This window comes from Euleptes europaea, chromosome 17 (genome assembly GCF_029931775.1).
Source record: "Euleptes europaea isolate rEulEur1 chromosome 17, rEulEur1.hap1, whole genome shotgun sequence".
Lineage (NCBI taxonomy): Eukaryota > Metazoa > Chordata > Lepidosauria > Squamata > Sphaerodactylidae > Euleptes > Euleptes europaea.
Window position 1 is genome coordinate 50,635,328 of NC_079328.1, and position 27,895 is coordinate 50,663,222.

Here is a 27,895-nt window from a genome sequence, read left to right on the forward strand (position 1 = left end):
GGTAGGGAGAAGGGCAAAGGTCAGGCAGGATGGCAGAGGGGGCCCTTCCCCATTGCTGGCCCCGTATCTCTCTCTTCCCAGCAGCCTTGGCAAGAAGGGAGGCCCCCCGTTGACTCCAGAAAAGGAGGGCCGTAGACTCTCTTTCTCCGCAAGATGCCACCAGCACAGGCTGGACAAATCTCCATTTAAAGGACACACCCAGCTGGGCTTCACTTCCACCCTGGGTGGGTGCCATGCCTTTCTGTATTGCCCTGGCCCTTGGCACAGCACCCCCAGGCCTACCCCAGACACAGGAGGACAAAAGATCTTCTGCCCCACCCCCCAGTCTTGCCCTCCCCCAGGACCGCTTTGGGCAGCAGTAGTGGTGGGCCCCTTGAGCTCGGAAGGGGCAGGGTCCCTTGATAGTCATTGTGTGGGGCCTACCTGGTTCCCTTGGTCATGTTATTTTGCACCTTCTAATAAACATTTTCAGGTGTTTAATAGACCCCGGCTACTCTTTCGTGTGGCTTCTTTCAGAGTAGGCTGGGCATCTGCTCGGGGGGGATGAACGACATCTGCAGGTGGCATTACAGGGACAAGGGGGGAGGCTCTGAGGAGCTTCCTTGTAAGAGCTGGCACCTAATACCCTCGCCCAGATTAGGCAATTTAAACCCACACCTACAGCAACCTGTTCCAGTCACTCCAAGGGCAGCACAGGTGGCCGAGGGAATGCAGCAGGTCTGGAGAATGTCCTCACCCAGGCTACCTGTCTGCTACCAAGCGCTTAACCTTTGCTCTCCTCCCCAGTAAAGTACGTGCCTTTGGACAGGGAAAGGAAGCGTGCAGGAATGAGAAGCACCCCAGCCCTGGAGCCAGTGGGACAGGCTGGAGCAAATGATTTCTACCAGGGGAGGCACACAGGCGGAAGATTCTTCTTCAGGAACTTCATCTTTAGAATATCGCCATGATTCACATACACGGAGGTGCCTGGAAGCGACCATCTCACTGTCAGCAAAGACATCCCCAGTGTGGTCCAGCGGTTAGAACGTCAGACCAGGATCTAGGAATTCCTCACTCTGCTGCAGAAGCTCGCTGGTTGACTTTGGGCCAGTTATATACTCAGCCTAACCTACCTCAGAGGGGTGCTGTTTCAATGATAAAACAGAGGGATAACAATGTAAGCTACCTGGGGTCCCGCAGGGTATACATTAAATAAATATTAACATCTCACTACTTGCTTCACAAGGTGTCATTACGGTCAGTCACCTGCAGCTGCTTTCTTGGTTTTATCTTTTTTTTTAATCAGTTCCAGGAGAGCATTCTTCCAACTTCAGACTTTGGTAGATCCTGTTCTCTGCTCCACCCTTTTCCAAGTCCCACAAGCTCAGATTCCCTGTTATCTTCCTTCTCCTCCTCCCACCCCTCCAGCACTGCTGCTGGTTCCCTGCCTTCTACGCCGCCGTCTGCATGTCCCTCCGTTACGCGGAGGTGGCACCCGGGGCTGCTGTGGGCCTGTATCTCTGCGCAGCTTGCCAGTGGAGTGAGCCAAGCAGCTGCAACAAGCTTAAAAAAAAATGGCCCTGGCTCTGAACCCAACCGGAGCTCAGCTGCTGCAGTTGCAAAGGCTCTCCCAAAGATGGGAAGGGCAATGGCTACGGTTGTCGGGAATGCTCCAAGGAGCCATACGGAGTGAAGAACTCCCAAAAGGCATATGGGCCAGTGCCTTCTAATGGCTTCCAGAAATGCAACTGACATACTTTCTTGTAAGGATCAGGCTCCTCAAGCTTATACCACCTTAAGGAGAAAATGGGGCAGCTCACAGAAAGGCCCTTCTTCCCGGCCACCTCCCAGCAAGGTTCCCATCCAGCCCTGCATCCCAATGATGCAACTTCCGGAGCAGGCAGCAGACAATGTCTTTATTACGGAACGGCCTCACGAGTGAAGCTGAGCAAGGAGTGTACAGGCTCCACAGGGGTCAGGCAGGGAACTTTGAGGAGTGTTATAGTGCCAGAGAACACAGAGCAGACTCCAGCGTTCCACCGCTTCCCACAGTTGGCCAGCAGCAGATCCTATTTCGCAGCTCTCCGCTCAGCTGAGCCTGGGCACACGGACACCAGTTCCTTTTCCTTCCCTAGTTCGTCTGGCCCAGGCAGGCAGCACAGGGCCTCTCCCAAGACTCAGGCGGCATTCCTGCAAAACGAAGCCCGGCAGAGCCCAGCTGCCATTTGGCTCAACAGCAGCTCTGGAACATTTCCAGAGGCATCACCAAGTCATCCAGTGTGGACAGGGTCCCTTTGCTCTTCAGCAGATGGGGCAAATTCTCGCTAGCACGCCCCCCTCCCCAATCCAGCAGCTACCTTCAGTAGTTGTTTTCAAAGCAGCACCTCCAGCCTGCACCATCCGCAGTTTCGGGGAAGTCAACAACCGGGCAGATAGAAGAAAGCACGTCCTCCCCCCCGTCTGCACATTTTCTCTCAGGCACACAGGCGGGAGAGCCAGTGGGGTGGAGTGGTTACGGTGTCCAACTCGGCTCTGCGAGAGCCCGCTTCAGATCCCCATGCGGCCAAGTAAGCTCGTTGGGTGACCTGGGCCTAGTCCCACCTGTCTGCCTAGTCTACCTCACAGGACTGTTGTGGAAATAAAATGGACAAGGAGAGAACGCTGGGCCCTCACTGGGAAGAAAAGGCGGGGTAACAAATGAAGTAAATAAATAATAAATAAAAGTGTTGCCATCTGGGCCAGCCCTCTCCCATCTAGCTCTCGGATTCCCAGGGACAAGTCCCAGCGGTAGGGCAGCCACACAGTCACGGGAGCTACTCCACAGGGGTCAAGCCGATGGCAGCAGAGGGGCAGGCCGGCCAGCTCCCACCGCAAAAGCCCTTGATTATTCTTGCTATATAAGACGGAGGGGATGGGAGAAGAGGGCCATGCATGTGGAAGCCCATGTGGCAGGTAGGCTGCAGGGGAGGGGGTGACCGCTGCAGATTCGCCTTAGTCAAGTAAAGGGGAAAAGAGCAGCACCCCCCCTTCCCTTCCGCTCACTGGTGCAGAAGTCACGACAAGTAACAAGTCAGTGGCAGGCCCAGGGTCAAGCAATGCAGCTCTTGCAACCCAGAGAGGGCTACCCCCCCGTCTCCCCTCCTCCAGGGAGGCACACCTCATAGCAGCGTTCAAGTCGATACAAAGCCTGCAGGGACCACCCCCTCAAGTGGGATCTGGGGGAGGCAAGGCCTTATCAGTTCAGTCTTCTCAGGAGTCTTCATTGCTTCTTGTACAGGGAATGGCTGCCAGCAGCCCTTGTGACTCACACAGCGAGGGGGGGAGGGACAGAGGCAGGGGTGGACCAAGGCAGAGGAAGCTGCTTTGGCAACGAGGGGGGCTCAGCTACTTGCCGAGGGCTGGCCCATGCAGGGACTCCACGTAAGAGAGGGCACTCTGGAGGGAAGTCAAGCAGTAGCCCTCCTCGCCGATCAGGTACCTGCCAAGGGAACAAGAGAGATCCTGTCAGAGAGGCCCCTGCCAGAGGAAGCTGCAGAGGACTGGGGGCTCCTGACTGGGGGTGTGGGGGGGGCAAACGTGTGTCCTGACAGGCTACATAGGGAATGCCCCCAACTACAGGAGGCAGGTGGAGACAGGGACGAGACTCCGCTGACAAGGGGCTTGGAGAACCACAGCCATGTAAGCAAGCAGGCCTGGCACACATGGGGGGAGGCTGCCAAGAAAGGCCGGGGGTGGGGAGAGGTGGTGGACCCGGACCCAATCCTGTCCTCCATGGCGGTGACAGAGGCCCCTCAGGCACTGCCACCAGATTCTGGCCTTTCTTGGTGCTGTGCTTCCACCCCGGCACGCCTGCCCTGTCGGATTAAGGTCCCGCCAGCTCAAGCCGCATAAACAGAGACGACAGGCTGAGACAGCAGGGGACCCAACTCCCTCCCCCCACCTCCACAGGCAGATGAAACTGCAATGGGGAAGAGGGCTGGGAGGTTTGCTGTTGGCCGGCCACGTTGCCCTGAGGGTGTTCTTCTCCATCTACGGCCCACGGGAGGAAGAAGAGACAGAAACAATGCAAGGGAGGGACACACATAGGGGGACCACGGATCTGATGCCGCTCTGAAGTGGTGAGAAGGAGCAGAGAACGAAGTCTAATCCCCCAAGAGGGAAGTGGAACCAGGGGGGAGGAGGAGGAAGAGAGCCCTCGAGGTGGAGAGGGAGCCTGCAGCTGCCCGACCCAGCCCTGGACCCTGCTTCTGGGTTCCAAGCAGAAAGACAGTCCTGTTGCCCTGGGGTCAGCGACCCCTAAGGCCTTCAAAGGAGGCCGCTTGTTTTTCAGAAGGACAGCCCTGTTTTCGCCTCTGCTCTTGAGGAAGAGGGCCGCCCTGAGCCAGCCTGGGCCGCTGTGGAGCCTCCCGCCCCTTGCCCTGCCATCGGAAGCCCCGTCCAGCGCCAACCCTTCATGGATGAACTCCTCCAGCGCAGCGCACTCCGACACCAGCTGGGACAGGTTGCTCTTCAGCACCACGTAGGACAGGATGGGCAGGAGGTCGTCCGCTCCGCTGCAGGGAGAAAGTGAAAGTTGGCTCCGCCTGGCTGGCCCAAGCAGCCAGCCAGACCCGGGGCTCTGACCCCCCGCTTCCATCTGACAAAACACACATCGCTGTGGCCAGAGACGTGTGGGGGCCCAGTTCAGAAAGAGGGAGCAAAAATTTATGCTGCTCGGCATTGCAGGGTCCTTCCCTAAGGCTGTGCCTGTTTTTGAAATGCACCAGATTCCTCCCCAGAACACGGGCCCTTCACAGCCTTGGATCGGGAGGGGACCAGACCAAGACTCCAGCCGGAGAAGGGAGAAGCCGCTTTCCGGAGCTGGCAGCTGGTGTCTGCCTAGGAAAGGCCCCTCCAGCCCAACAAATGAGCTCCTGGTTTGCATGCACGGAAATGGCTAAAAGAGACCTCAGCAAAGCAAAGGGAAGCCAAGGTCCCTCTGTAGGTGTTCCATACCCAAGCCTCCTTTGGCTGCCCAACCCTGTCACCACCCATTGCCCGAATGCCCAAACACCATTCCTCCCTAACACCAGTGGGCCAAGGGCACTCGGACGCACAAGCCCAGTGGTGACTCTCCCCCTCCCCAGCAAGGAGCCGGGCTTCTCTGAAGGGCTCCTCGTTTCGTTCACCACCTGCCTGGCCTTTGCCCTCTGCCCAGGCCTCCTGGCTGTCTGACTCTCGCTGCCTTCCTGCCTTTGACAGGCCTCCCGCCCACCTCCCCACCCACCCGAGCGCTGCTTTGCCAGGAGGGGCTCTGCTCTCCCTTCTGCCGCTTCTGGCTATGTATCTGGAACAGACCCCCATCTCTTGAAGGGGAAAGCTCAGAGGCAGCCCCAGCAGCCGACACCCAAGCTCTGGGCCGGCATGGGCAGGGAGCCCTCCTGTCGGAAGGGATCCTTCAAGGCCGAGCATCCTGCTAGGCACGGGTTTACCAGGCGGAAAGCATCACTCTGTGGAATGCTCTTGCTGAAAAGGAGCCTCCCCCCGCCAACATGCTTCATAAAAAACCAGACCGGCCCCACGCACTCATCCCTTGGGAAGTGGTTTCTCCCACGCAGGTTGCAGCACTCACATGGCAGCTGATGCTGGCTGGGGCTTGCCTTCTCGGCCTCCCCAGTATTCTTCTGCGCATTCACAGATAACACGCAAGCTCCGCACTGCGCAGTGGAAAAGACAGAGAGAGTGATGGTGGGGGGGGGGAAGACTTTGTGAGCTGAATGAATGGCTCTGCTCCCAGGAACAAGGTGGGGCTCCCAGAATCCACGACCCCGTTCCATGGGGAACAAGGTGGGGCTCCCGCCACTCCACAGGGATGGGAACCAGAGCAGAACTGCCCTTCTACGTGTCTTCTGTTGACTGCGGAGAGATGGTCTGCGACCCGTGAAGGGAAGCCTCAGCTAACAGAGGCTGAAGAAAGGGGAGGCTTGCCAAGGCCCGCCTTGGCTGCGTGGCCACTGGACCCACAACGACCCAGGAGGGAATTGCACAACTTTCACCCTACTGCCGATGCTCAAAAACTAACTTCCTGGAAAGAAGAAAGGCCGTGTGTGTGTGTGATGGCAGGCACAGGTGTGCGTGTGTGTGTGTGTGTGTGTGTGTGATGGCAGGCACAGCTGGCTCACGGCAGGATTGCAGGCTACAGACATTCATCAATAGATCCCCAGACCCTTCTGCTGCTGCCTGGAAAATTTTAAGTATCTTGCTAAAATGTTTAGTGCAATTCCGTGCCTGGATTCTCTACCCATAGTATAAGCCTCTCAAACATTTCCGTCCCCTGTTGAGGCGGCCAGGGAGGGAGATTCAGACAGTAAGACTCAGGGGAGCTGAATCATCCTGCCTCGGCAGATAGGAAAGTGGAAGGCGCTGCAGGGAATGCTTCTACCCAAACAGAATGGCAGATTTTGGCTCCAAGTGAGTCGACAGTCCCTCTGCAAGTTCTTCCGAGGTCTCTGCAGTATCAGCAGCTGTCCCCCCCACGCCCACAGCCACAGTGTGGCTTGGGGACGCAGCCCCTCCTTAAAAAGCAAGCAAGCCCTGCAAAGAAGGAAACCCTCACCGATGCAGTCCAGCTTTTTCTGCGGACAGGTTCCCAGAGGAATCAACATCAGCTCCTGCACGGCTGCACAGTAAGGGTAGGAGCCGATCCCCCTAGGCAGATTGCCCTGGGGGAGGAGCTTGGAAGAGATGCCCATTTCGGAGGGGGTCGTGTTCCTGTAGAGCTCCATGCTCCTGCCCAGGGCCGCCTCCCGGGTTTTGTAGACATTCCTAAATGGACCAGGGGAAAGAAAAACAGAGGCACCTAAAGGCACGGGACAGGGCAACCCTGCCAGAAAATCTCAAAGAGAGCAAAAAGCCAGCCCAGACACATATTTGGCATGTTAAACTTCCCCTCTCCTCAACAACAGCAAATGCATTTCTCTTTTAATTTGCAGCAAAAAGCATCTGGCTCACTTCAGCACCTCTCCCCCACCCCCAACTCACTGCTCAGCTGAGCAAGCATGCACCCCCAGCAGATGCCAGGTGAAACTGCCCGTTGGGCAACCAGGATCCTGCCAGGTGGCCCGTGATGGCACCCTCTTACCTGTAGACAGCCAGGAGTGGGGTCCAGAGGGGGGCAAAGAAGGCTTCTTCAAGGCGTGCCACACATTGGTCCTTGGAGGCGGCCGTGTTGAGGCCCTCGAAGGCCAGCAAAGTCAGGGAAAGCAGTCTATCTGGAGAGAGACGGGCGCTAGGCAGAGCAGGCTGCACGGAGACCCGGGCCCTGTCAATGTACGCCGTGCTCCTGGAAGGACGAGGCCTGGCCCCCTAGCAGCCTTCTCCTGCCCTCCCATCGTGGGCTGCAGGTGCTTTGGAAGAGTCACTAAACCCGCAGGGAACTTGCCAAACCGAAGGCAGCAAAGCAACCAGGCTCGGCAGGGGTGGGGAGAGGAGCAGGGAGACCCGGATTTGACCATCTGAGGCAGCCTGTGTGTGGGTCAAGTGCCCAGGGCTCATTGGCAAGACCCAGCGTGAGGGGCTCGCCTGTGCAGAATGCAGACTGGCAAGGGCCAAGGAGCAGGCAGAGACAGCGCCACGATCCAGAAGAAGAAGTTTGTTTTTATATGCCAACTTTCTCCACCACTTACGGAAGAATCAAACTGGCTTACGATCACCTTCCCTTCCCCACAACAGACACTCTGTGAGGTAGGTGGGGCTGAGAGAGCTCTAAGAGAGCTGTGACTAGCCCAAGGTCACCCAGCTGGCTTCATGTGGAGGAGTGGGGAAACCGGTTCACAGATTAGCATCCACCACTCATGGAGTGGGGAATCGAACCCGGTTCTCCAGATTAGAGTCCACTTCTCCAAACCACCACTCTTAACCACTACACCACGCTGGCTCCAGGTGGTTGGGGAAGGCCTAGCTGGAAGGCATGCCTCACAAAAACATGTCCCCTAAGCAAGGGTGTTCAGGGGAGAGGTACTGCTATGGCTTAGAGCAGGGGTGCCCACGTGGTGCCTGCAAGCCTGACCCCCTTCACCAGAATCCCCACCCACCCAATTCAGCCCTCACCAATGGCGTTGTGAATGTCCTTCACCACGGCCTTCAGGTGCTCTTGCTGGGACCCCTTCCGCCCCGCTGGAGCCTGGGAGCCCGAAGGCCACGCCTCGGGAGTGGCCAAGAACTGCTCCAGGTCTTCGAAGGAGCTCTCCCAGTCAGCCAGGGGGGAGGCCGGCTCCTCTTCCCGGGGGAGGCTCGGCCCCAGCGGATGGGGCTGGCTCAGGCTCTGGTCCTCGATGAGGGGGGTGCTGGACAGGCTGTGCCGGAGGTTCAGCTTGTTGTTTTCCTGGACGGAGAACATGGAGTGCAGGCTCTGGGAGGAGCGCAGCCGGGGGGCCTCGGGGGCCGGTGCCAGGAACGCCTCCGCATCCAGCGAGGAGGAGAGGGACAACCCACGGGTGACCTTCCCGGGAACTCTCCCGTCTGCCGTGCTCCGACTCACAAGCGGGTAGATGCGGCTGTAGATCGAGCACTGCAGCTTCTTCAACAGCTGGCAGATGGGGTGGTCGTCAAAGCTGAAGAAGAGGGAGGGGGCCAAAGGGGGCATCAGGGCAGGGATCTGGGAGCAGGGTGGCAGTATCAATACACAGTTCTCTCTCTCGTGAGGGATGATCACATGGGGAAAAAGAGAGGTGTGCTTTATTTATTTATTCCTTCATACTCTGTCGTTCTCCCCATTGGAGATACAAAGCAGCTTACATCACTCTCCTCTCCTCCATTTTATCTTCACAACAACCCTGTGAGGTAGGTGAGGCTGAGAAGTGTGTGACTGGCCCAAGGTCACCCAGCAACCTTCCATGGCAGAGTGGGGATTCGAACCTGAGTCTCCCAACCTCTTCAATTAGCCAAGGATAAATCTGGGCTTATTTATTTATTTAGAAAAAGGTGTGAAAAGTAAGTTTGTAGACCTCATAACTGCCATGGTTTGAAGCTTATCCAGGCCCGACCCCTGGCCCTGCTGCTCTCTATCTCGACCCTCCAGTACCCCAAGGCTTTGCTGGGGAAGGGCCGCATCTCAGTGGTAGAGCATCTGCTTGTCATGCAGAAGGTCCCAGGTTCAATCTCCGGCTTCTCCAGTTAAAGGGACCAGGCAAGTAGGTGATGTGAAAGACCGTTTTCTGCCTGAGACCCTGGAGAGCCGCTGCCGGTCTGAGTAGACAATACTGACTTTGATGGACTGAGGGTCTGATTCAGTATAAGGCAGCTTCATGTGTTCATAACGCTGTGAAGTCCAGAGTGGCAAAACTCGCCAATGGAAGAGCCGAGAGCTCCCGGCTCCCTACCTGAGAAGATGGGAGATGAGTTTGGGCACCAACAACAGATCACCAGGGTTCTTCTTCAGCTGGACCTTCCAGAGCCTCGGCCACTCCTGTGCGAGGAAAAACAGACAAACCCCCCCCATACACACTCCTTTCAGGCTACGGTGCAGGCTGTCACCCTCCCAGCCATTTGGGGGACACGGAAAAGCCTACCAGACCCACGTTGCAGGAAGCAGCTGGCTCTCATCAAACCTTGGGTCACCCTGAGGAGGCCAACTGGTAAGGGTTTCAGATGAGAAGGGGCCATGGTAGAGCGCCTGCTCCCCGATTCGGTCCACAGCACCACTGAAAATCTCAGGCCAGAAGACAGGGTTGAGAAAGCCCTTACTCTGGCCACTGCCAGGCAGAACAGAGGGTCTGACCTTGGTCTGACTCAGTGGTGGGCAATTTCCACATGGCTGATGGTCCATCTGACTTGCAGGGGAAGGGGGAAGGATTAGTTAGTGACCTCGGCCCATTTCGGCCATGCTGGAGGAGTCTCCGAAGGGTCCCAGCAAGGAGATTCAGCCATAGCCCAATCCCCACAACCATTTCTGTTTGCGTGGCGCCCCCTCCCCCTCAGCCAGTCCTTGCCAATAAAAGCCACATTCTTTAATGCTTGACTCTTGGCGGCATTTGGCACCACCGCTGCCAAAAGTGTTTCTTCTGCACAACCTGTATTCGGAGCAACCCAGCACGTACATGGTCTTGTTCATACTCCAGGATGGCGGCATAGATCGCCCGCTGCTCCTGCTCTTCTGGGGTCAAAACTGCATTGCTGGAAAACCTCCTGAAGGGATCAAGCACACACGCAGAGCCCGTGGTCAAGGGAGACTGCAGAAGGAAAAGCTCCAAGGCTCCCCTGTGCCTGCAGAGAAGACCAGCCACAGCGCAGCTCACTTGCCTGTTGGCGGCTTCCTGCAGCCTCAGCCGGCGCTCCTCCATCTTCCTCTGGAGCTGGGGCAGGCGGCAGTTAAGGTTTCTGCGAGAAGCACCTTCCCCCTGCTCCCAAAGGGCCCATGAAAATGTCCACTCCCCTCTTAAAGCCTTCCAAGTTGGCAGCCATCACCACATCCTGGGGCAGGGAGTTCCACAATTTAGCTATGCATTGTGTGAAGAAATACTTCCTTTTATCAGTTTTGAATCTTTCACCCTCCAGCTTCAGCAGATGACCCCGCATTCTGGTATTATGAGAGGGAGATTTTCTCCCAGTCCACTCTCTCCATACCATGCATAATTTTATAGAGCTCTATCATATCTCCCCTTAACTGCCTCCTTTCCAAGCTAATCTTTCTGCAACATGCCTACAAGCACTTTCCAGTTAGTCAACATTCTTCTTGCATCTTTCAAATCTCAGTATAGTGAAGGCCTAACATATTCATAGCCAGGAGAGGCTGCAGACTCTCAGAAGCACCCCACCCCCGGCCCTACTGACGGCTGAAAGGACCCAGGAATAGACATGCAGCCTAAACCCACCACAGCACTAAAAGGGAACATCTTGCCCCCAAAGCAACTCAGGGCAGAAAAGGATACGGTCTCCTCCCGGGCTTTGGCAATCACCAAGTTCTCCATCATCTGGCGCTGCAAGGAAAGGGTCTGTGGGGGGGAGAGGCAACCCAAGGCTCATGTGACTGGAGTTCAAGGGCAAGAAGAAGAAAGAAAAGAAAGCCCACCCAACCTCAGCTTGGGGCAGGTCCCAGAGCAAGAGGGACCAGTCAACACAGAGCTTTGCCTTTCACCGGGAGAATTCCCCTTCCCATCTCTGCATCTTGCACGCTGTGGGCACTGAGAAGGACCACAGCCTGAAAGCCCCACATCCTGGCGAGGCCCCACTGCCCAGCCCCCAGAGCTCTGCCCCCTCCCCACTTGCCAGAGAGGTCTTCTGCAAGGCCTGGCTGGGGTTCAGCCGTGCCAGTCGGGCCTCGTAGGCGGCCTTCAGCTTCAGGTTCTGCAGCGACGCCTCCTCCAGAGGGGTGAGCTCCCTGCATGGGTGTGAGAAGTTCTTGAAGGGGCTGAGCTTCCACCCGGGAAACCCAAGGGGATGCCCTGCAAAGTTCAAATCCCTACCACCCTGCCCTGCCTGCCACGGATGCCCCAACAGGGCCACACTCACTTTTTCGTATTCCGTGCTTCAGTCGTCTGCAGCTTCTGGAACATCTCAGGGGGCAGAAAAGGGGACAGTTTCCCCCCTTCATCCGACAACACCCTGCGGTGCCGGCAGACAGGAGCAGGGCCCGGACTCCTCTCTGTTGACAGCTTCGCCTTCATTCTTCCTGGAACCAGGAAGAAATACAAAACTTTGAGCTAATCAAATATCGCTGGAACCTTTCTGCTCCACACCTTGAAAAACTAGCTGTACCCCAGCTTCTGCGAAGCCCCAGTGGTCGCCCTGCCTCTCTCCCACAGTTTGGGCCACAAGATCAGAAACCTGGGTAGGGTTCTGGGTGTAGGCAGGCTGGGAATGGGCCCAAACAGTGGCCGGTCAGAAGAAGAAGAAGAGTTGGTTTTTATATGCCGACTTTCTCTACCACTTAAGGAAGAATCAAATCGGCTTACAATCCCCTTCCCTTCCCCTCCCCACAACAGACACCCTGGGAGGTAGCTGGGGCTGAGAGATCTCTAAGAGAGCTGTGACTTGCCCAAGGTCACCCAGCTGGCTTCGTGTGTAGGAGTGGGGAATCCAGTTCACCAGATTAGTCTCCGCCCCTCATGTGGAGGAGTGGGGAATCAAACCCGGTTCTCCAGATCAGACCCCACCACTCCAAACAACTGCTCTTAACCACTACACCACGCTGGCTCTCCGATGTCTGTTTCAGAGTTCAGCAGGAATGCACTGGAAAAGAGGCCACCAAGCTGAGGAACGCCAGGAGCTCACTTGGATCGATGCCCCGCCTTGTCTATCCCATACTTCCCATGGCCCTTTTGGCCAGAGACTGAACCTCATCCACAACTGCTCTCCAGCCCCTGACAGCAGTTCCCAGAGGCACAATGGCCAGGCAGGCTCAAGTGAAAAACTGAGCCCCAACTGTGGTGAGCCCAGGCGCCCCTTTCTAACAGAGAACCCACCATCTGATGGAGTTCAGAGAGCGGAGGATCACTGATGGATTGTAGCTCTGCATAACTCTGGACTTATGATCTTGTGGCTGCAGGAATGAGTCTCCCTCTTGCAAAAAGAAATAAAACCTAATCCGACTCAGGCCCGTGGGGCAAGGAAGCCACCCAGCGTATGCATGCCTGTTTGCTTTTTCCAGAAGCAACATTTGGAAATGGAGATCCGGCACCTTTATGTGTGCATGGGGGAGGGAAATACACATCGATTGTGCATGGAACAAAGGCCTGCACTGAATATTGGCCTGATCCTGCATGCAGGGGAAGATCAGGGGCTCTTCTCCAAGAGGTGGCTGTGACAGAAAGACCCTTCTGTATCGCTGCATCCCTAGCGGCAGGTTGCATTCTCTCCTTGCCCCCTGGCTGCCCTGCAAGGTCCAGACCTCACAAGTGGTACAGGCAGAAGTCTAGCAAAAGAAGAGCCACGTTCTGTTCCACGCCAAGGCAAGCAAACTGCTCTCAGCTTTGGCTCGCACACACTTCTTGCCATCACAAGCATGTTGGTTTTCAAGGTGCCCCGAGACTTTTTGGAGGCCAGTTTTGCACTCACCCAGTTTGCCAATGCTGCTCTTGGCTCTCTCCAGGCACTGCTCCGCCACCTTCAGCATCTTGGCCGTGTCAGGCATCACCACGTCATTGCCATCTGCCACATAGAAGGGGGGGCAGTGAAAGAAGAAGAGTTGGTTTTTATATGCCGACTTTCTCTACCACTTAAGGAAGATTCAAACTGGCTTACAATCACCTTCCCCTCCCCACAACAGACACCCTGTGAGGTAGGTGGGGCTGAGAGAGCTCTAAGAGAGCTGTGACTAGGCCAAGGACTAGGCTTCGGGTGGAGGAGTGGGGAAACAAATCTAGTCCACCAGATTAGCCTCCACTGCTTATGTGGAGAATCAAACCCGGTTCTCCAGATCCGAGTCCACTGCTCCAAATCACCACTCTGAAGCACTACTTTGGTCTGATCGCATGTGGAAGCAACATCCACCCCTAACAAGACAGGAATAGGACGTCCTAGTCCTACCTCAAGACCACATGAAGCTGCCTTATACTGAATCAGACCCTTGGTCCATCAAAGTCAGTATTGTCTAAGACCGGCAGCGGCTCTCAAGGGTCTCAGGAAGAGGTGTTTCACATCACCTGCTTGCCTAGTCCCTTTAACCGTGTATTGAACCTGGGACCTTCTGCATGCCGAGCAGATGGTCTACCACTGAGCCATGGCCCCTCCCCTCATGGTTCTCTGCCAGGTGCATACGGCTGATGGTTGGTCCCCTTGGCTAACCATTGGCTTTCCAGCATCCCAGGCAGAGGTCTTTTCCAAAACCCCTTCCTCAAGACCTTTTACAGAGATGCCAGGGCCTGCACCTGGGAGCCCCTGCGTGCAAAACATGAGCTCTGCCGTGGTGCCCCCCCTCTTCTCCACTGCAAGTTACTCCTCCCACATGGACTGCCACCAAGAGAGGGCAGAAGATGAATACCTTCTTCCCACACACACACTTCACCCTGGGCAAGAACAGCCCCAGTGCAATCAGCGGATCTGCTCAGGACCACTCTGAGGGGAAAATGCATTTGAGGCCCTGAGCAACCAACGGAGGCCCTTTCCAGAGCTCTCTCTCTGTTCCAGAGGAATGCTCATGGACGGATCCATGCACGCCTGCTGGCCTGGGCACACACCCTTAGTAAACAGCCCTGCCTACCCAGCAGCTGGAGCCAGGCAGGACTGAAACGGACTCCTCACAACTTTGGTTGTCAAAACCATCTCGGGTGGTTTCCAGTGATGACCTTCCCCCCTCCCCACAGAAGCCTTTATAAAGCCCCAGAAATCCAGAGCCAGCTCAAGGGCTCAGTGAGACACGTGCGCCCGCCTTCCAACCCCGGGAAGTTGGTGGCACCGCTCGGGCAGCGCCCTTTGCTAGGGGACCTCTCCCCACCCATACCTTTTGCAGCAGCCGCCTCTTCCAGCAGGGCCTGGGAAATGAAGTTGATGCTCTTCAGGTACTCCACGTAGGCCTCCTGCCAGCCGGAGGGAAAGACAAGAGAAACCAGCCCTGTGGGCTCCGTTATTTTTCTAACAGTCAGGGAGGTTCCTCAGTGGAACAGGCTTCCCCGGGAGGTGGTAAAGCTCTCCTGCCCGGGAGGTTTTTTTAAGCGGAGGCTGGATGGCCATCTGTCAGCCATGCTGATTCTATGACCTTAAGCAGATGATGAGAGGGAGGGCACCTTGGCCATCTTCTGGGCATGGAGTAGGGGTCACTGGGGGTGTGGGGGTGTGTGGGGGGGAGATAGTTTGGGATTTCCTGCATTGTGCCGGGGGTTGGACTAGATGACCCTGGTGGTGCCCTCCAACGCTCTGATGCCATGATTGCTCCGCAGCCACTTGGCTGGTCCTGCAAGCGTCCTGCCACCGACAGCGGGGGCCTTGCAGGTGGCCCCCCGGGCAGCTGGCGCCTCGGAGAGAAAGGGCGGCTTCTCCAGCCCCCTCCCCGAAATATGGCTCGCTTGGGCCGTCGGCCGTGCCCACCGCAAGCCAGCCCTTTCGGCCAGCCGCCCAGCCCTGGAGCCTGAGCCGGGACCCCCAGCCCACCGCAAGCAGGGCCTCACCCCGCGCTCCGGCCCGCCCAGGCCTCCCTGCATTCACACGCCCGCCCCCTCCTCTCTCTCTGTCTCTCTGTCTGGGGGAGGGTCGCCCTGCAGCCCCCGACGGGCTCACCCGCGGCCGGTCTCCGGCGTCCAGCTCCAGCGCGCCCTTCGCCAGCTTCATGGCTCCCTGCAACGGTTTCGCCGCCGCCTCCCCGCCCGCCGCAGCCGAGGCGGCCATGACTGGGCCGGAACCTCCCCGCGACTGGGCGAGGCGCCGCCCGGGGTGCGGGGACGGGGGGACGGGGGTGGCCGGACGGGTTAGGGCGCCGGAGCGAGGGCGGGCGAGGCCGGAGGGGGCGGGACTCCTGCCAGGCCAGCGCTCGAACCGCTCTGGCATTGGCCAGCGGCGAGCGGGGAGGACGGGCGGGGATTGGCTGGCTTCTGCGGCGGTGGTTCCCTCCCTCGCCTGGGAACCTCCACGTTCAGGGGCAGGCTATCTCTGCAAGGGCAACTGCCGGGGCAGGGCGCGGGCCTGCTGGGCCTCTTCCAGGGGCGTCTGGGTGAAAGACGGTAGTGGGCCTGATCCCGCTGGGTGCTCCTTCTGTTCATTATGTACGACCTTAAGCAGATGATTCACAGTGGGTCGCCCTGTTAGTCTGTCTGCAGTAGTCAAGAAGGGCAAGAGTCCAGTAGCACCTTAAAGACTAACAAAAATATTTTCTGGCAGGGTATGAGCTTTCGGGAGCCACAGCTCACTTCTTCAGCTGACTTCTTCTTCTTTCTGAAGAAGTGTGCTGTGGCTCACGAAAGCTCATACCCTGCCAGAAAATATTTTTGTTAGTCTTTAAGGTGCTACTGGACTCTTGCCCGTTTCTACTTAAGCAGATGGTGAGAAAAAGGGGCCCTTGGCCATCTCCTGGGCATGGAGGCGGGGTCACTGGGGGTGTGTGTGGGGGGAGGTCGTTGTGAATTTCCTGCATTGTGCAGGGGGCTGGACTTGATGACTCTGGCGGTCCCTTCCGACTCTATGTTTCTCTGTTGTCCCACAGGTAGAGGGGTGTCCAGCCCCAGAGGGGGAGACTTGTGGTTAGGAGCGGCCCCGACCCTCTCCTGGCGCTGCGGGTGGGGTTTTCCTAAGGGTGTGGGGGCAGCTCCCTGCAGATTGCCCTCGCCTTCGTGCCTCGGACCAAGGGGGCTTCTGCCGTTCCTCCTCGAGGCACCACCGGGTCCTTGGTTGTTTCCGCTGCCCCGGACTAGAAGGGGCCGCCCCTTGCGGCCAGGAGGCTGCCATCTTACTCGGAATTGGGCACGCTGAAGCCCATCCATTGCCAGGGACAGGGACCGGACCACCCCCTCTTTCACTGCCCCCCCCCCTAAAATCTGGCTTGCCCCCTGCTGGCTGATCATGCGGGCCGTTTGGCAGAGGGGCCCGGGCTAGGAAACAAGGCAGGGGGACATGTGGGGGGCGTTGGGGGGGGGGTCCTCCTCCCAGTGCTTTTGCGTGGTGGTGGGTGGCCTCCCGAGGCGCCAAGCAGGGCAGGCCAGGGGCGCACGCCTTTTTGCGCCAGGCGAGCGTGGCGGCCGCCGGGGCTGGGCACCCGTCGGGGCGGGCTGGCACGCCAGCGACCCCAGGGAGGCCAGCGGGGCTCTCGGGGGGCCGGGCAGGGCTGGGGGCCAGAGGCCGGGGACCCGACCCCGCCGGCTGCCCTCCGCTCTGCACGACCCGGCGCCCGACGGAGCGCGCTGGGCAGAGGCGGCGACCCGGCAGCCCGCAGAGGCCACCGGCCAGTGTGCCGCCGGCAGCCGCCGAGGGGGTGGGCGGCGCTTTCCCAGCTGGCGCGCAGCCCCGGGGGGCTCCGCGTGGCAGCGGCGCGGGTCCCCGGAGGGCACCTCTTGGGGGGGGGCGCCCGCCGGGTGTCCTTCCCGCCTCCTCCCGCGACAACGCCTCCTGCCTGTCCCCGGATCGCCGCTGGCCGGCGGAACTCCCCGCCCCGGGAGAAGGGCGAGTGGGGCCGGGGGGGGGGGTGCCAGGCGTCGGCCCGGCCTGCCTCGGCGCCGGTGGGGCTCCTCCGTCCGCCAGGGGCGCTGCGTGGCGGCGGCGGCGGGCCGAGGCGGGGCGGTGCGGTGCGGGGTCCCGGGAGCGGGAGGCGCGCGGACACTGGGCGGCGATGAAGCGCGATCGCCGCGGCCGGTTCCTGCCCGCCGCCGCGGCCGGCAGAGCCGCTCCGGAGACGCCGCCGACGGCCGAGGCTGCCTCCCCAGCCCGCCGCCGACGCCCCGACGCCCGACAGCCCGACAGCAGCGCGCAACACCCGCCGCCGCCACCGACGCCGGAGGAGGAGGAGGCGCAGCCGCCGGAGCCGCGCCGGGCCGCGCCGGGCCAGGAGGTGGGAGGTGAGCCGCGAGCCGAGCCGAGCGACCCCCGCCGCCGCCGCCGGGGGGAGGGGGCTGGATGGGGGCCGCCTTCCGGCCGGGCCTCGGCGCGGCTGCCCTTGGGCGGGCTTCCCGGGCCGGGCTCCCGAGCGCCTCTGCCCCTCCGGCGCGCGTCTGCGGGGAGGCGGCGGGCCGAGCGCCGGCGAGCCTCGCACGCTCCGGGAGGGGCGCGGGCAGAGCTCCCCCCGGGCGGCGGGCGGGCGGGCAGGCGGGCGGGCGCTGTTGCGCAACCCGGGCGTCGCGGCCGCCGGCGAGCGGCAGGAGCGCCGCGGAAGAGGGCTGCCCACGGGGCCAGCTGGGCGCGCGGCCCCAGGCGCTCCAAGGGGCCGCTAGCCGCGGCGACGCCAGGGAGCCTCCACGTGCAGAGGCAGTCACCCTCTGAATGCCCGTGGCGGGAGGCAGCGTCCCGGGAAGGCTTGGGCGCCTCTGCCCCGCGGCTGGCCCTCCGGCCACCGGACTGGTGGGCCCCCGGGTGGCAGAGGACGCGGCACGCGGGGGAGCCTCACGGCTCTGCTCCGGAAGGGCTCTGCTGCTGTGCCTGATGCTGCAGCCCCTCTGGTCTTGTCCGCTGAAGCTGTCTGGGGTGGGGGAGCCAATCCTGGGGCCCCACATCTTTGTGTTGTGGGCAGAAAGCTGCTGTTTTGGCGGTGCTGGTTGTGCCATGTGCAGTAGTTGGCTATGTGCAAGAACCCGAGAGGTTGCCCTGCTCCTGCAGCCAAAAGCCAGCCCCAGCCAACCCATCCCAACAGAAGTGCAAAGGTGTGTGCAAGCTCGCACGCGCGCACACCCCACTTCCTTTGGGGAGCTCAGAATGCAAGAGGAATATCTGCCACCCCTCCTGCCTGGGGTCAGGGCAGCTTGCTTTACCAGGAGGCCATTTGCGCACCCCCTTCTTATGGAATGGGTCCGGCCGTCCCCTCCCGTCACCTCAAACTCTGCAGGAGACAGCCTGCTCTCTAGCCCTTTTTGCCGAGGTGCCCTGTGGCCTGAATTGTGGGCCCTTCAGTCTCCCTGCACCACCAACCATGGCTGGGTGGCACTCCAGCTACTGAGGCACATGCAAATGTGGCCCCCATCTGGCTGCTTCCCAACAGCTCCCATTAACTAGACTGAAACAAACTGCAAATAGCCACAACTTGTCTTTGAAGGAAGAACCAGGGCCCCAAAGGATGCTCATCGGGGCTTCCCCATGGAGGAGTGAGGAGGCCTTCCCTCAGGCCAAGAAGCATTTGCACAGAGCTGGGGAAATCCCAGGCCGTGGTTCATCCTGGTTCTCAGCAGCCTGGGACCCGGGCAATCGTTCCGCTCCAGGCAGCCCTTACATTTTGCAGGTGGTACCCGTGGGCAGAACGACGGTCTCAGCCAAGTGTGTGTGTGTGCAGGGGGGAGGGGGCTGATTTCTCTTGAGAGATGGTGGTGCTTTAGCCATCCAGGAGGATGGGGGAAGAAGAACAGCTGTGATTCAGGAAGGGTGCTGAGCTTCAACACCAGCAGCACCCTGGAAGAGTTTCTGCAGCCTCTGGGAAAGGGAGCGCTCTGATTGGCTGGCAGAGCAGCAAACCCTGCTGACACTGTGTGTGGGGGGGGGGAGCCAATCCTACTGTTTGTAAACCAGGAAATGCTCCCTGTGGAGTTGCAAATTTGCCTCCCAAAGCTGACAGCGGAGCTTGCTTTCAAGCAAACAACAGTGTGAAAGGGGCTTGTTCCTTTCCCCCTGCAGTCTGAAGCAAGGCCTCCCCCTTCCCATCACAGACAAAAGGGCCAAAGTCCAGCCTGCAGCCCAGATCAGAGCTTTCCGGGGGAGGGGGAGTGACAAGATGGACATGGGGTACTTTTGTGCAAGCTGAGGCAAGGGATTATGTTCAAGGGAAGGCAGGGAATGGGGGGGGGCACACCTGTTTGCCCTCCATTGCTGTTTTAGAAGGTCCCCGGAGGAGAGGCTTGGAAAACCTCCTGTCCCACTCCAAAGCGGGCCATGTCTACACAGTGGGCAGAGTTCTGGACCCAGGACTTCCGGTGTCCAAAGGTACCTGCCAGCCACTTACCTTCCAGCTTCTCAGAGTTCCTCTGGTGAGGAATAAGGCCCACTGTGGGGCAGGTGAGGGCACAGGCTGCCAGCACCCCTGTTCTTTCTGGCTCACACAAATGGAACAAGAAACTCCCCTCCAGGATCTGTAAACAGAGAAGAGCTGTAGAAGAGGTTGAGCGTCAAGGTAGCCCTGTGTGCAAATTCCACTGGATGTAAAGAAAAGTTCAAAGTTCAGGGGGGTGGGGGCACTTTAACCAAAGTCGTGACAGCCCCCTGCTTCATGTGGGGGGCATCAGCAGACAGGACTCGCAAGAAGGCTTCGTGTGGGTCCCAGGCCAGACTGAGAGAGCACCCTTGTTCCTAAATCTACAAAATCCACACCCTGGACATGTTTTGCGAATTAAACGTTTCCTGGGCTCTGGGGAGGGCTTAGCACAGCACCACTCAGCCTCCCCTCCCCCCATTGCCGAGTTTTCTTTAAGCAACGGGTAGAGCTCCAAGGGTCAGAAACTTCCTTTTGTTTTAGAAACTAATAATTTTAGGGTACTGAGATCTATACCCAAGGTAAATCCCCACTTGCAGGCTTTTCAGCATGGAGTAGACCAGGGGTCCCCAACATGGTGTCTGCTGATACCTTTCCTGGCACTCAAGTGTTCTTAGAAAATGGGCGGGGCTTTAGTTCGGCAGCAGCTGCCACCACAGCTCAAGGGTCTTAAATGTGAAGGAAGGCATGCTGCAGCGGCCATTGTATGGCTGTACCCGCCACGCTGCGTGAGAATTCCCAAGCTGCCTGCAGGCTCCAAAAGGGTGGGGACTGCTAGAATAGATGCGGGGGGCGTGCATGCTGCTTTCAACCTGTATCCATAAGGATAGCCCTGATTGTCTGTCTGTCAAGGACTGCTTTGTAATAAAGCCTCTTCAGTCCTGCCCCTGGGCCAACACGGGTACCAAGAGTTCACTGGGTTGGCCCTTCTCCATAGCAGAGGGGTCTTCCTAAAGTCGTTCATGCATTTATCCCAGGCTGCCTTTCTCCACTACCGCCCATGCAGGTATCGGACGGGCTCTGAGCACAGGCTACTGCCGACTCTGCCACGGGAAGTTTTCCTCGCGGAGCTTGCGGAATGCTTTCGGGAAGGTGCCCGTAACGGGCGAGAGCTCCGAGAAGCAGCGGCGCCTGGACCAAGTCTTCTTCACGGATTTCCAGCGCCTGGTGGGGGTGGCGGTCCGGCAAGATCCCGGCCTGCCCCAGTTTGTCTGCAAGAAGTGCCACGCCCAGTTCTACAAGTGCCGCAGCGTCCTCAAAGCGTTCATGCAGAAGGTGAACGTCTCACCCGCTGGCCACGTCAAGACCATAGGAAAGTAGGTGGAAGGCGGGGCCTCTCTGCTCTCCCAAACGTGAGCCCTGGGTGGGGTGGGCCAGGCCTCTGGGCTGCAGGGAGCAAGGTGGATTCCCCTCCCAGTTTCTAAACTGGGAGAGTTGGATCTGGTTTTTCTTCCAGGCTCTTGCTTTGCCACAGCTGACTTCCTGTTGTATGCAAGGGTGGGGGAGCTCCAGTTATGGGTTCCCCCGGGCGGCTTTTCCGCAGCTGAAAGCACCCATGTCAATTTTCTCTGTTTGCACAACTGCTGTTTCCAGAGAAGAGCTTCATGCCGTCCCTTGGAGACCTCTGATTTGTGCTTCTTTGCGTTTTGTGTGCAGGAGCAGCATCCACCCGTCTCCGCTCGCTGCTGAAGGAGCTCCCTCCGTAGGTAAGCCGTTTGGTGGCCTTGGCCAACTTCCCATACGACACAGGTCTCCATCCCACCCACCCCCTTCTCTCCAAATTAAACATTTTCTCCTTCAGCTGGTATTTACTTGTTATACTTTGTATGGGGAAAAAACAACAATCATGGCCCTAAATTGACATTGATAACTATGATATTTTTGACAACTTATTGTTAGATCCATTTTACACACAAAGTTGACTTATACTGAATCAGGCCATCAAGGTCAGTCTCGTCTACTCAGACTGGCAGCGGCTCTGCAGGGTCTCAGGCGGAGGTCTCTCACATCACCAACTGCTCGGTCCTTTCAACTGGAGATGCCGGGGATTGAACCTGAGACCTTCTGCATGCCAAGCAGAGACTGTGCCACTGAGCCACGGCCTGGCCTGAATTAATTTGTACCAATGGATTTTAAGCCTGTTTTGTATTGTGTTCTCTGCTTGAAGGACGTGGCTAGAAACTAAATTTCTAAAATGAACAACTCTGCAAACTTCTGGGCGTAGTGGTGATGGGATGGAACAACCACTTTAACTGCAGGCGTGCCCCTCTCTCTTTCTCTCTCCCTCTCTCTGTCCCTGTGAACTGCAGACCTGATCACCTCCAGCCCCCAGTGCCTCCACAACTTGGTGATGTGGACCCACAACCACGCAGAGAGCTGCCAGACAGCCCCCAGCCTTCAGAGCGTGCTCTCCTCCGAGTACTGCGGGATCATCCGAGCCGTGTGGGGCTGTGGGGAGGGCCACGATTACATCATGAGCATGGACTCAGACTGCAGCAGCCTGCTGGTGGATAACGCCTTGTCTGTGAAGCAGGACCTGCCCAAGAGCACAACAGTACAGCTTGCGACTGGCAACGGGGTGGCCGCCGCCGCTGCTACGCTGGAATCACAACAGAGCCTGGCTAGGACAGGAGCCGGCCAGCAGCATGCAACCACAGGGACCACTTCGCCAGTATTCAGCACCGAAAACCAGTTGCAGGAATGCCAGGATTTGCCTTCCTTGCAAGCCAACTCTGGAGCTGCTTTGCAGGAGAAAAGTCTGCCTCAGCCAGTCTGCCCACTCAACGGTAGTCCCAGTAAGAGGTTTTCTTGGAATGCCGTGCCTGGCTGTGGGGGGAGGGGGGAGGGGGAGGGAAGGAATCTGGTGTCTCTGTTACACGCTGCATAATATGGCTTCTATACCCTCTTTACACCCCACAATGCCTTGCCCTACAGGAAGTGGGTGATGCCTGCCAAAGCCCCTTTGGAGCTGACCCTTCTGCAGAGCTGAAGCACAAGCCCTGACAGATGCAGATCCATCCTCTGCATTTCTGGTGCTTCTCACTGTCCCCTTCTTCACTCTCTATCTAGCCACCCCTCACAGCCTCCTAACAAAGCTAGCTCTTCCCAGAATAAACCGGCTAGTCTGCCTGCAGGAGGAGCTGCTGTGCTGTTTGTAACGTGCTGTGCTCTCTGCTTCCCTAGGACAGCTGAGTGAGAAGCCGGTTCTGCCTGCAGCGTCGGATGAGCGGGTAAAAGACGAGTTCAGTGACCTTACTGAGGGGTGAGAGAAGAGTGGGTTTGAAATGTCTTTGCAAGTGTGAAAATGATTCTCAGAGGATCTAATTCCTCGCCTGTTTGCTTTGAAATGTTTATCACCTGCACTTTCTGCACAGAGGTTCCACAGGCTCCTTAGCAAAACAAACTTTGCTAAATCGATAATGTTCAATCCGGGCCAAACAGCCATTGTAGCAGGGCAGGCAATCGATAGAATCAGCAGCAACCAAGGCAAAGAGCACAGAAAGTGGACAACCAAAAAGGGTGGGAGAACAATGTTCAGGTAATTTGGCACCAAGCAAATCGGTGTGAGGAGGGAATTCCGCAGTCAAGGTGCCATAATGGAAAAGGCGGTCTCTAGCACCCGTCCATTTTTGCTGTGGTTCTCGCCCACCCTAATTGACGTTGGGGTGAGTCAGCAGAGGGGGGAGCATCCCTATCTCTAGGCAGATAAGCTTGATAGTCAAAATTTCCCGCGGCTGGCCTGCGCAAGCGCAGATCCCATGTGGGACTGCACAGAGGACCACTCAATGAACAACAGTTACAGGTAAGTGCAACTGTGTTTATCCCTTCCTGCTTTAAGTGCAGCTTCACAATGATTCCGCTTTGCCCCCCCCCCCTTCAGGTAAATGCAGCAGGAAGCCATCCTGGGGTTGCTTTGGTTTCTAGCAACCCAAGTGGGTGGAGTCTGGCCTATTCGTCACAGTGGGGCTGGTGGCTCAAGTATTTATTTACATCCTGTAAGAGGCTGAGCAGGGAGGAAAGGGAGCCACCCCCTGCGTCACAGACTCCAGCTCCGAGTGCAGATACTGGAAACGAGTTCCATGTCAGAGCCCTGGCCTACATTAAGGTCTGAAGGTACTCCTTGATGCACAGACCAGAATCCTTGTGTCTTTACTGAATGCCCACTTGCTTGGGCTGGCTAGCAAACGATCCTAGGCCCCTCTTTGCAGGGACTCCGCCCCATGCAGCCACCCAATTGCCCTTGAAAGCGGCTGGTACATAGATGTGGTATCTCTAGGCTAGGCCACTTAGGAGGTTGGCGGGGAGCCTGGAGAAGAGCCCAGAGCCAACTAACCGCCTGTCTAAAAGAAGAGGCCAGATTTGCACAGCTGCTCTTCTGGAGCAAATAGCTGGAGACTCGCAAGCACCTCAGCTCCAGCCAGATCAGCTCCTGTGCTCTCTCAAAGGTAAAACTTACATTCCTGGCACAACTGCAAACCTGGGAAGCCCAAATTTAAAATGTTGCCAAGTACTTGATGCATTTGGGGGATTTAGTCAAGTCAGGGGTATTTTGGACTAGGTTGTGCATGTACGCAAATCCATATGGCCCTTGGAAGAAATGGCAGTGCTCAACACAGCGCCGCTTGGGAGTCATGCGATATTTATTCAGAGCACATAAATGGAGCGCTTTGGAGAAACCCTCCCTCCCTTCCCCAGAAGTCTTTCCAAGATTCCCTCCTGATGTTCACTTTAAAAAACTTAAACCAACGATGAGGAGGGCTAGAATCAGGAATGCCACTTCCTTTTCTTTGATGGCCAAGTTCCTAGGAATCCTTCAGCGCCATAGTAGATGAGTCCCTTTGCTGGGCTGTTTTCCATGGCAGAGCTGCCTTCACATTGGGCAACGTTCCAGGCTGTGGAGCCACATTCCTTGTTTCCTAAAGTTGTTCAGGGAAGAACACCTGACTCCCCTTGCTCAGCATTCCAGTGGCTGCCGAGACACTCCACATGCTGTCAATGTTAATGCTCAAATGAAGCTTCCGTCCCTCTGGCTTTAGTAAAGGGGGTCTGCTTCCTTTCTCAGAGACTCTTCAAGTGATGATGAGGACAAGCAAGCACGGTCTTCAGATGATTCTTTTGAGCCTTACCCAGAAAAGAAGTAAGCTTTTTTCTTTATTTTCTGCTTCTCAGCGGATTCTCAGGGGACTCCGTGTGCCTGTTTGCACAGTGGTAAATGTGGGGCACACACCCATGTTGGAGCCCCAGTTTTCAGGAAGGGTCAAATTGAGCTGACAAGAGATGAAGCACTGGGATTACTAGGCAAGCTGAAAATGCCAAGTCCACAGGTCCAGATGGCGTATACCTGCAGGTTCTTAAAACTCAAGTGTGAAATTGTAGACCTAATAGCCAGTATATTCCAGAGGACTGGAAAGTGGCAAGTGTCTCAACAAGGGAGGCCTCAGAGGACCATGGTCATTTCAACCTTTAGCAAAATGATCACTGCAAGAACTTCTCCCCCCTCCCCACAAGTATGGTTGTGTTTATACCCTCAGCTGATAGGAAATAAAAGGTCCCATTTCCTTGTTCCTTCTCCCCTTAGGATGCCCAACAACCAAAGGGCTGAGAGTAAAGAATCAAAGGCAGTGGAAAAGCCAAAAATAAGGAAGAAGCCAGGACCTAAACCAGGCTGGAAAAAGAAGATCAAATGCGAAAGGTATCATGCCAAGAAGTCCCAATGAGCAAGAGGGCAGGAGAGAATTCTGTGTCTGCTCAACAGCTGTCTTGTCTTTTCCGCTTTTCCAGGGAGGAGCTGCCAACTATTTACAAGTGTCCTTATCAGGGCTGCACAGCTGTGTATCGAGGAGCAGACGGCATGAAAGTAAGTCCAGAAGGGCCACAATGCATTCGCAGGACACCAGCAGCTTTTTCGGGGGGGGTGGGGTGTCTTCTGGGCTTGGGCTGTTTCCTTGATGACACACAACTTACGACAATCAAGTGAAGGTGTAAGGATGGGTGGTGGTGCTTGTTTTCCCATATGAATAACATATGGATTTAACTTCAGAGGATAGCCACGATGGTCTGCAGAACAGCTTGATTCAAGTCCAGCAGCACTTTGTGTGTGTGTTAAGTGCCGTCAAGTCGCTTCCGACTCATGAATACCCTATGAATCAAAGTCCTCCAAAATGTCCTATCCTTGACAGCCTTGCTCATGTCTTGCAAATTGAGGGCTGTGGCTTCCTTTATTGAGTCTATCCATCTCTTGTTGGGTCTTCCTCTTTTCCTGCTGCCCTCAACCTTTCCCAGCATGACTGTCTTTTCCAGTGACTCTTGGTCTTCTCATAATGTGACCATTATGAGCAGCACCTTAGAGACCAAGATTTTCAGGGCAGGAGCTTTCGAGAGTCAAAGCTCTGATGACGGGAGAGTCAAAGTATCTGACAAAGGGAGCCTTGCCTCTTGAAAGCTCCTGCCCTGAAAACCTTGTTGTCTCTAAAATGCTGCTGGTTATGAGTTTTAAGTTACTCACATCATGAGCCAGTCAAGTGAATCATTCTCCAGTTCATGAGAATAGACTGACGCTACAGACAAGTGTAAAAAAAGCAGGGGGGGAAGCACAGGTACAGATGTGATAGTGGAGTGGAGGTCTTGAGTAACCTCATCTCTTCTGGGGCTTAGAAGCACATCAAGGAGCATCACGAAGAAGTGCGGGAAAGGCCCTGCCCCCACCCGGGTTGCAACAAGGTGTTCATGATCGACAGATACCTCCAGCGCCACGTGAAGCTCATCCACACAGGTACATTGTGCTCCCAACACAAAGATGGTGGCATTTGGCCTGGAGAGCAGCAGCTGTTCCAACCCAAGTGGCACATCCCAGGTGAAGACTGGGTGTCTGGGGCTAGCCCACCCATGGGGCATGCGGACAGAAGTTCTCTGCTCATTCTCTGCCACCACTGGAATGATCTCGGGTGCATTTCTCCTTCCCTCCATAACTGCCTTCGTGGCTTTTCAACCCCATTCACTGCTCTCGTTGCAGAAGTCCGGAACTACATCTGCGATGAATGTGGCCAGACGTTCAAGCAGCGGAAGCACCTTTCAGTCCATCAGATGCGCCACTCTGGTGCAAAACCTCTCCAGTAAGTGCCCTGGATTATCCGCTGGGCGTGGATGGGCTCTGTTGCTCCAGTGGGAATAAGACACTGATGTGTCAGTATTGTGTAAAACCTTATCTGGAAATTCTTTGGGGAAAAGCTGGGATAAACATGTGCTAGACAGATAATGACCTAAGAAAGACCAGCTTGTCTCTAAAAGTGTCATTTAAGACTTCTGAATGAAAGCCAAAGTACACCTTTTTGGTCCTTGGCTTTCTGGATGTGCGTGCAAGTGTGCAGATGCAAGTTCAAATGGTGATCCTGCAACAGCCACCATGCTCAAGGTGACTTGTGGCTGAGCAGCATTTTGCCACATGGCACAGGAATGCCCGATTCTCTCGTTTTGGCATGTTGTCCCATCCTGCACCAGGCAATGAGGGACTGGCATTGCTAAAATGGCTGCGAGGGGGGATCAGTTCAGGCTAGTGTGAAAGGGCAGGTAGCCTGGGGGAAAGCACCAATTAGCAAGGTTTTGTAGTAATAAAAGATGCAGAGAACATGAGGATGTCCCTTTTCCACAGACCAGACTGTGTCTTTCTCCACCATCGCCAGAAATGTTGAGCTGGACAGTCAAACATTTGTCAAGGGGGCAGGTTGCATGGTAGCAAGCGCCGCTTAAAAGTTTGGGGATTGAGCCATTAAACGTGCAACATTTGGAAGCATCATCTTGGAAGTATCATCTAACTCTCCCGTTGGAAAGCAAGAGCAGGGAGAGTGATGCACCTCCTTAGGCAAAGCCAGTTCTCTGGTAACAGAAGCAGGAACCCCGTACAGTTGTTCCGACGTCCACTTTGTGCTTCCCCCTCCAGGTGTGAAATCTGTGGCTTCCAGTGCCGACAGCGCGCCTCTCTCAAGTATCACATGACCAAACACAAAGCAGAGACGGAGCTGGAGTTTGCTTGCGATCAATGCGGGAAGCGTTTTGAGAAGGCCCATAACCTGAACGTCCACATGTCTATGGTGCACCCTCTGATCCAGACTCAGGACAAACTCAAGGCGGCTGAGGCCGAGCCGGAGGAGCAGCCGGATGCCTCGGAGGCTGCCGACAGCCAGTCAGTAAAACCAGAGCTCTGCGCACAGCAGGAGCCCACCTGAAAACCAGGCAGAGAGCCGGGAGAGCCGATCCAGCCGGCAGAGCAGATTTAGGTGTACATTTTAATGGATTCTCTAACTTGGAAATGGCTTCCACTTGATCATGACAGGCTTTCCATTGCCGTGATCCTCT

The 27,895-nt window shown here is 56.9% G+C and overlaps 2 protein-coding genes across 2 annotated transcripts; one reads left to right on the plus strand and one right to left on the minus strand.

Annotated features, from left to right (window-relative positions):
- Positions 1-3,353: 3,353 nt before the first annotated feature.
- On the minus strand, positions 3,354-15,276 carry VPS9D1 (VPS9 domain containing 1). Its single transcript, XM_056862404.1, has 15 exons — positions 15,169-15,276; positions 14,396-14,471; positions 12,986-13,104; positions 11,467-11,609; positions 11,224-11,335; positions 10,887-10,949; positions 10,258-10,310; positions 10,056-10,143; positions 9,339-9,424; positions 8,068-8,570; positions 7,100-7,229; positions 6,575-6,783; positions 5,591-5,675; positions 4,428-4,532; positions 3,354-3,457 (listed from the first exon to the last, which is right to left on the minus strand). The coding sequence occupies exons 1-15, from the start codon at positions 15,274-15,276 to the stop codon at positions 3,364-3,366; spliced, it is 1,974 nt and encodes a 657-aa protein (XP_056718382.1). The 3' UTR covers positions 3,354-3,363.
- On the plus strand, positions 15,275-27,767 carry ZNF276 (zinc finger protein 276). The gene is given in 14 exon segments (XM_056862405.1): positions 15,275-15,608; positions 16,563-17,054; positions 17,057-17,138; positions 17,140-17,432; positions 20,538-20,859; positions 21,200-21,249; positions 21,853-22,338; positions 22,727-22,805; positions 24,606-24,680; positions 25,122-25,235; positions 25,325-25,400; positions 26,198-26,315; positions 26,556-26,655; positions 27,480-27,767. Coding segments are annotated over 14 exon segments (2,907 nt in total). The 3' UTR covers positions 27,766-27,767.
- The last annotated feature ends 128 nt before the right edge of the window (positions 27,768-27,895 follow it).

Coding starts and splice junctions, on each gene's coding strand:
- VPS9D1 (XM_056862404.1), bottom strand. CDS start 15,276: ATGGCCGCCTCGGCTGCGGCGGGCGGGGAGGCGGCGGCGAAACCGTTG. Junction 6,784..7,099: donor CCACTCCTGGCTGTCTACAG/GTAAGAGGGTGC, acceptor TGGTCCATTTAG/GAATGTCTACAAAACCCGGG. Junction 5,676..6,574: donor GAAAAAGCTGGACTGCATCG/GTGAGGGTTTCC, acceptor TCCACTGCGCAG/TGCGGAGCTTGCGTGTTATC.